Raw genomic sequence first — 8,536 nt, forward strand, 5'->3', positions numbered from 1 at the left:
GTACGGCAGCAAAAACAGGCAGTGGTGGATCGGCCACTGACTTCAATGGAAGGCAGTATCGGGTGGGTTGTATAGACGAGCGTCCGATCCGCTAGCGCTCATTTTGCGCCCCCTGCCAACGTGGAATCTTATCCTCTATCTATCGTCACTGCTCTAGTCCTCCAATCTTCCAGCTCTGGCCTCCTGCATGTGCTCCCGTCCTTCCACTCTACCAGCAGTTTTACGGCCTTCAACTCTCTTGCCCCACCACTCCAATTCCCTCTGTAAACCCTTCTGCCTTTACTCTATCCCTTCCCACCTTCAAAGGCCTCCTTAAAACCTTACTCCTCGACTATGTTTTCAGCCACTTCCCCCTAACATCCCTCCTATTTCTGATTGGGTCTTCCCTTCCCTAAAACTGTGAAGCACTTTGAGGGATAGCTCTTAAAAGCAATTTTTTTCATGTAAAAGGTTACTGGTGATTGGAGGAACTAGAAAAATATTTAAGAAAGATATTATAGGGTGTAGGAGTAGGGATATGAGATTCGAGTGTATAGCTCCAGATGGATTGAATGGCTTCCTCCTGTGCTGAAATTTCTGCAAAACTAACTGACGTAAGGAAACTACTAGGCACTTGGTCTAAGCGTTAAACAAAGCTTTAATCAACTGTTTTACAACATGGAGGTCTAGTTGTGTCCTTCATTAGTTCCTGTTAAGAATGTCCTGCGCACGCTGGGCCCGTGCCCGAGTATTTATACTCTCCCTGGACAGCGCCACCCGCAGGCCACTCAGTGTTATTTCATAAGTCTTTCTTTCATGAATGACTGATTCATGTTACTAACTTAACAGGCTACTAAAATAACAGCCAGGTAACAAATTGAATTTTAAGAAAAACAACTTCAGCTTTGCAGCATCCAGATTTCTGTGACAGAACCAAAGCTTTCAAATAAATTATAGGTGCTAACAGAGAGAGAGAGAGAGAGAGAGGAAATCTGGCCTTCAGTGGGTGTGGAGTGAAGACAGACGTCAGTCTAAAGAAGTCTACAGGATAACCTCACCAATTCTCTATCTGTCCACACCCGCTAAATATTCAGTTTATATATGTGGCCAACGTTTTGTGTGATCTGGGATAGAAGACAATGCCAAATTTACAACTCCGAAGCTGAAGTGCTTTATTGACGTTCAGTGCTTACTCACCTTCAATCCGCTTCAATGCTGACAGGCAGCTTTCCCGACCAGGAAAGACAAATGGATTGCTACAGGTCCGAATGGTATCACATTCACACTTCCCATTGATTATGTTGCAGCCTGTTGCTAGGTTTTCATTGCAGGGTTCAAGTCCAAGAAGCTGGTCGTCCTCCCAGTTCTCATCTGAAAGAAAAGTATTCTCAGAACATGCCCAGGATCAAAGTAAGCCTACAATATGCATGTTGCTGTAAACTGTGCTTCAAACAAGTCACAATCTTGCCATTAGTTCAGTTGCCAATTTAAGGAATTGCTCCTAAATATTCGTTTAACTACGGCATATGTAGTGTTCTCTCTAACTCTCAATAACTAATGACTTTCCACATGGTTTGGCTTCCAAAGTCCTTTAAAAGTTTCTTTCTTTAAAGCATTCAAATTCAGTCAGTGCTTTAAAGGGGAATATCAGAGTGAGAGGGAGACAATAAATGAAAGTACTTAAATGCCCCATGTATGTCCTACAACATTTAAGTTTTGAATAGCACATTGCCTTTACCAATAATTACCATCCACAGGTACCCGCTCCCCCCCAATAATAGAGCCAGAAGTTATCATTTTAGATGTCTGACACATATGTGGTATGGACACCAGGCAAGAGGGAACCCCACAGAGTGCGGCCACTGGTTTGCTTGAAGTTATGCACGGTTATTATGTACGCACGCCTGCAGTTTTATTTTTCAGTTTGTCCATGCTGAATATTCTCGCTCGGTTAACAAAGAACACGTCAAATCACGGCAGGTACAGATTTCAAAAGAAAACAGAACCGATCTTTTCTCTTCCCGCACTGTAGGTCACATATTATACATTTGCCCTGGGACCTCTGTAAACACAACTAAGTGATACGGTAAAAACATTTGATAAAATGCTACTACATATAGATATATGTAATTTTGCATTTGCTTACATATTTATGTGAATTCTGTTTATACCTATTTTTTTTTCCATTTTCTCTTCTCCGGTATTTGCTGACTCATGTTATACTACAGTCACACAGGTAGCAGGAGTTCTGCAGTGCCTCCCCCAAGTGTCCATTCGTCATGTGCGAGCTTAGACCCTGCGTGCTGACCAGCTATTCAATTGTGCCAGACCTTGTCCTCGTCTGACTTGCACCTTCCGGCTCACTGGATAACGACATAGGGCAGGAGCCCGTGCTGATTTCGGCCCCTGCCCCCATCTCAAGGGACAACTGATGCAGCCTCACTGCTCTTCCACCGGAAGTCAGCGATTTAAGCGCATACTAGAGAATGAATTGGGGCTTCTCCTGAGGTGTATGGTTCAGTATCACACCACACCTTGCATTTACCCACCACGTCCACTAGGGGAGCTTTCTTAGCACTCTCTTTAATAACAACTTAAACCACATTGATGACATGAGCTCATCAATAATAAAGCTTTTTATTTGCATTTCATGGAGATAACATAATGGAAATCTATGGCACAGCAAGAAATTAAAAAAATTTCATAGCGATAACAACGTAATTAATGCATCAACTTAATTCAGATTCAATATACAGGAAAACTGGAAATAGCATCACAGAATCATGGAAATTACACATGGATGGAGGATATTTGACCCACAGTTCTTCAACTGGAGGTAACTGCTCTAATCCCACTTTCCTGCTTTTGCTCCCTATCCTTTTATATTCTTCCTTTTCAAATACTTATCCAATTCGTTTTTTAAATGATGCTATGGTCGCTGTCTCGATAGCCACTTGTGGTAAAGCGTTCCGAAGTGTTCTGATATCCCTATATGTGAAAATAAGATTTCTTCCAGGTGCCCCTTCATTCTAGTGACATCAGATTATTATATCTCCTGAGTCCCGGGTGACACAAAATACAATGTTAACTGTTGTAATCTCCAACATATATCTTCCCCTCGCTGGTCCTTTGATTCTAACCAGGAACCCGTATAAAGTGCCAGGACTCAGCCCTTCTCAGAGCTGTGAGCATGGAAGAAGTTAGCAGCTGGGACAATAGACTTGCTGGTCTTGCAGTTAACATGCTGTCTGCTCGCACACAATATTGGAGACCAATACAATATACAGCACTTATTAATTTTTCAATAAAAAATGTCATGGGACCAAGGCTGTAAATGAATATTGTTAAAAAAAAAATTTGTGAAATTAACCTGTTTTATAGTATCTTTAACTTTTAGGTTTTTTTAAATTTAAAGTGGGGTTTAATTATAGTGTATGGTGATAAATCTGTTCGTGATTGCATTATCCCACTTGCACTGTGGCCCACATCTCAATTATCACATCATTCTCCTAGGCTATCAGGTTTGTAAGATTTATAGAACTTTTTTCCTCTTTTCTTGTCAATGTTCGAGGGGGAAAAATTCGGTATCGACCATTTTGGGGCACTAACATCACCTGGGCGCCAATTTTAGCACCCGGTGTTAATTACTGCCGGCGACTGCGAAATTGAGTTTTAGCGTCCCAAGAGGGAAGTGGAGCGCTAAGTCATGCACTCCACTTCCTTCTTAGGGCGCTAACGTCGGAGAGCGGGGTGGAGACTTCAGCAGCGCTGCACACTGGGCTGACGCGTTCAAAGGCTCCTTCCCTCCCTTAAAGGGAAGGGCCATCGCTGCAGGCTTTGTCATTTACAAAGTACCTACCTGGACCACCAAGGCAGTCGCGATCTCGCACGATCAGCCCAACACTCAAGCAGAGCTCTGGGCTGATCGATCGCGGGCAGGAACCCGTGAAAAAAACTAGAACAGGAAAGGTAAGTTTTTTTTCCACTTACCTCGGCCACCTCGCCTTTAATCATCACCCCCGAAGCGGCCAGCTGCCCGATGCGTGCCTCATGCAGCTGTCGGTGTTTTTGACCGGCGCTGCTGCTGGGGGTGGAAGTCAATTTCGGGTCCGGGGCGCTACGCATGGTGACGACGTCATGATCTCCAGGCGAAGGAGATCGGGGCGCAATGCCGTAGCGCCGCCGCAAAACTCCCATCGAACCCCAGGGGCACTAACAGGAGACGCAAAGGCACCCAATTTCACCCCCCCCCCATTCTCTTATACAGGCACTGACTCCTTATTGGGGTATGGTTCTATAGACCCTGGTTGCTCTCTGGTACCTTACCGTTTCTCCTCTTTTCTCCCCTTATACAAGCATTGACTTCTTACAGACCGTGGCTGCCCTCTGGTACCTCACCCAAGTGGTCAGCATTCATATTTCAGCTTTGACTGCAGGGGGATCCTAGCCAAGTCCAATCCTGTCCTCGTCCTACCAGGCTTCCGGCCGAGGTCACTGCATAGCGATTAGGACCGGTAACCCTGGTAGACTGTCCCATCCCTAACCCAAGGTCGGTGAGGCCAACCGCAGCATCCCTACTACTGCACCAGCTGAAACCATCTAACTGACTACGATATAACCTTGGACCTGGGCTGTATGGCTCAGCTACTCCCTGGTTAAACCTGGCGAGGCACTGGGGACCCGTAAATAACAACTTTGACAGACATGCCCCCTGTCGACTTCTGCTTCAGAATTTAATGCCAAAATTAAGAAGATATAAAAATACAAACAAAAAACGCCCTTTTGTTTAAATACAGCTCATGGGTCTGGGTTCTGCTAGATCCGCTCTCCATTGTGTCATCTTAAGTGCTCAGTTCTTGTGTTGCTGTATCATGCGCGCGAGGGTTGGAACAGAGCCTGAAAAGTTCCCAGTGGTACTGTAAAGGAAATCTCTGGGATATGAAGGAGAGAGGGTGGCGGGCTCTAAGCCTTCAGGATAAAAAAAAACACATTCCTGGTATTTGAAAGAAAACCCTTGCCCTCCCAAAGCCAACCGTTGTTACCTTTACAAAACAAACATATTTCTTATGCATGCTCTGCACCTAGCTTCCAACACCCCCCGCCCCACCCCACCACCACCCCCAACAGCCTGAATTGACGTTAGATGACTGGTAACTGCGACAGTAGCTAGACAAACAAATAAGTAGACGATCGATTTAAGTTCCTGGAGTAGATTGTGAATTCAGTGATTGTTTTGTTTGCTCCATCGTGAGAATTTATTTTTCAAGACTCGTTGCTGCCGCCTATCTGTCAAGGATGGAAGCTCATATAGTCTCTTGTTCGCAAGTTTCTGCACATGAAAAATAGTAGTAAGCATTAACGAGGGAGGAGGGAGCGTTCGTGGTTTGAAAAGGATTCGCAAGGTATTTTTTTTAAAACCACCGTCCTCTGGAGAAAGATGCATCATTTGTTTTATTTTTAAAAACTTAAGTTGACTGAATAAAATCAGATCTGCCCGGATCACACTGAAGCCAAATTTGCAAAAGGCAAGTGTTTTCAATATATTTGGAAAAATTGGCTGACATTTATGTTTTTATTTCTCTCGCCAATTTGATTCTATGAAGTTTCCACACACACAAAAAAGCAGACCCTGCATTTAAAGTCACCCCATCTCATTTACAAACCCAGGTCGACCTCAGCTCGGGAGCAAATTATATCGAATATGATAAGATTGAGCACCGGGTTTTGATACTACTTCCAATATCGCCTGCTTCACCAAGTGGGATTTAGAATCAGGGTTTTTTTTCCCCTATCTTAACCGGTATATTAAGCTCATCTTCATCGGAAACTAATGAATATCCATCAAGTGGCTGGCGTGGGATCCACACCTGTAATGATGCATTCTCCCTTTGGATCGGCCCGAGTGAGCTACACTAAGGGAATGGGTGAAAGTTAGAATGAAAAGTTCCTGGTGTGTGTGTGTTTTTTTTTAGTCCGTTAAACAGAGAGAGAGAGGGAGAAGCCCCCGCCTTCGACATCGACAGTGTCTGCAGCGGAGGGAGCTCCTTCCTGGAGGCAGAGAGTGGCTTCCAAATCTAGGAGCTGATCCGCAAGCAGACATAGCAAACATTCCTGTCAAATAAAAAACCCCACCAGCCAGCCCACAGTGAAAGGCAGGGCCAGTAGCACCGAATCCAAAAACAGCAAGGAATCTGTTAGCAACACCCAGCTTTAAAAAAAAAGATCGCCTGTACATTCTACCCGATCACAGCCTCAACTCAGCGGCGGATGTGCTATTATGTATATATTTTTTTTAATTAAAAAAAAGTTAATCCAATGCAGTGCAGGTCATTTCGGAGCATCACGCCAATGCAAGAAAACGAGAACCGTGCAGTCAACATACTGATCAGAGCCACGGTGCAATGCAAAGTCAGTACCCACCAAAGCCGCAAAAAAGGTGCATTGCTTTCTGAAAATACAGTAACTTGGGCAAACCAGTCTTCACTTTTGCTTCGACTTTAGGGGCGGAGGGCGAGATTGTACAAATGTAATTAATAATAAGAAAAAAATAGCCAACACGAATGCTGTTTTCCCTCCCGTTGCAATGTGAAAGCAGTATCTCGAGTTAACTTGACTCGATCAAAGTTACAGCGTGCCATCAGGCCATGCCCAACTCCGCGGGCTGAATAACAACCAGCCAGCCAACCAACATACCTTCGCAAATCCCAACTTCGTAGCCGGTGATGGAATCGCCATTGAAAGGAGGTCTGATAACACACCGGAGGCCGCGATCGCAAGTTCCGTACAGACCGTACACTCCGCCGCAAGTTTCGTTTTTCTGCTTCGCGCAAGTGGAGCAGCAGCCGCAAAAGTCCATCACGATACTCCCAGGGCAGTTCTTGGGCTCTCCGCATTTGGATTCATCGCACGGTAAGCACACCAGAGCTCGGCCACTCTCAGCCAATAAATTAATAAGGTGCAAGACTGCGAACAACTTTACAGCCAGGTACATCCCAGAAGGAGCCATTTTCGCACTCTTTTTTTTGGGGAAAAAAAAGAACACAATATAAAAAAAAAATAACAAAACCCCCAAAAAAAACTTTTATACTTTTGGGGGATGAAAAATCACAGCCAAAGTTTCAAAAATAAAAGCCTCTTTTCTCTTGGACGCGGCGATACAACGACTCATAAAGCACGATCACTCACAGATGCAAACGTAAGCCCAGTGCCTCTTGAACACAAGACAGCAACATGCAAAAAAAAAGATGTTTTTCCTTCAAACCCCCTCCCCCGGCCCAAAAAAAAGTTTCTTTATCCTGGTTTAAAGACTTCAACAAAGTTGAGCCGGCTTCTTATTTTCTTTCTTCTCTGTCTCTTCCCCTCCCCTCCTCTCAACAGAATCGGAATTGCCTTTTAAAACTGCGAAACAAGAGTTCTTCCACAATTTTTTTTGGTGTTTTGTTGCAGCAGGAAAAAAAATCCGATTTTTTTTCTTTTCTTTTTAACAAAAAATTTCAGATGCAAAAGGATTTTTCTTTCTCTCCTGAAAAACTGAACGGAATTCCCTTGAAGCTGGAACGGGCGGGCGGGCGGGTGAGCGAGCGATCTAGCTAGCTGCCTTGGCTGGCTGTCATACAAGCGTTTTGTTTAATCGCACACCTCGCACTGAAGTGAGTGGAGCAGCGAGCAGCGCTCAGACAGACAGACAGACAGACACAAACACACAGCAACCAACCAACATGCCGCACTCGCTCGCTCGCTCTCTCTCACACACACGTCAATCCACCCCGCCGCTATTGTGACGTCGCCGCCCCCGCCCCGCCCTCCCGGCCGCTCATTGGCTGGCTCGGCGTGGAATATTCAAAACAGACTCCGCCTCTCCGCCCCCCCAATCTCCGACAACCGAGGAGCAGAGAGCGCATGCGCGCATTCCAGACATTGTTACAGGCGGATTCGAACGAAAAAAAAATCCGCTGCAAATTCTCTTTTCTTTTTCCCCCTACCACCCCCCCCATCCGCTTTCTTGTTAATCGTGGCGGCTTGTTGCGATTATGCGTGTGTATGTATATATGTATACATAAAATATGAAGCTTTTGGTGGTTGCAAATGCCACATTTAACAGCCCTATCATTTCGCAGGTAACCATAGAGGCAACAAGAAAAAGGAACACATCCTGCAGACATCAGATGGAAATAAACACATGTATATATAAATCTCCCTTCCCAAAACACCAGTAAACACCCTGCATGTTCAAGAATTACATTTCTTTGCCTGAATGGCCCTTTCACATTGAAACATTCCAAGCATGCATTTCTACACCTGACCAGAGCCAGATCCTTTGACATTTACACCAGGTTTCCAAATGACTGCAAAATTCAGTGACTGGATGTACTTCAATGGGAAGAGGCGGAGGGGGGGGGGGCGTCGACTCGCTTATATAAACTGAAATTACAGGAAGTAATTGTAAGTGAGCTGTGTAAAACAGACCCAAAAACTCTTGACAAAAGTTTTAAATATTTGAAACTCCACCAAATAATTACGTCCCTCCCCCGCCCCTTCCCCCGGGCCCAAATAAAAA

The 8,536-nt window shown here is 44.8% G+C and overlaps 1 protein-coding gene across 4 annotated transcripts in view; it reads right to left on the bottom strand.

Moving 5' to 3' along the window:
• The window catches only part of crim1 (cysteine rich transmembrane BMP regulator 1 (chordin-like)), a 190,368-nt gene extending 182,651 nt beyond the window's left edge, over positions 1–7,717 (bottom strand). For 3 of the 4 annotated variants that reach the window (XM_085980057.1, XM_085980035.1, XM_085980051.1), the window contains exons 1-2: positions 6,673–7,717; positions 1,177–1,350 (exon numbers count right to left, since the gene is read on the bottom strand). In XM_085980057.1, coding sequence (XP_085836183.1) covers positions 1,177–1,350; positions 6,673–6,985 — 487 coding nt within the window. In that variant the 5' untranslated portion in view covers positions 6,986–7,717. The remainder of the gene's footprint in view (positions 1–1,176; positions 1,351–6,672) is intronic. The other variant, XM_085980042.1, reaches the window with a different exon arrangement.
• Between the last annotated feature and the right edge of the window lie 819 nt (positions 7,718–8,536).

The sequence above is a fragment of the Somniosus microcephalus genome, chromosome 3 (assembly GCF_052327205.1).
Source record: "Somniosus microcephalus isolate GS21.2 chromosome 3, FLI_Smic_1.0, whole genome shotgun sequence".
Classification (NCBI taxonomy): domain Eukaryota; kingdom Metazoa; phylum Chordata; class Chondrichthyes; order Squaliformes; family Somniosidae; genus Somniosus; species Somniosus microcephalus.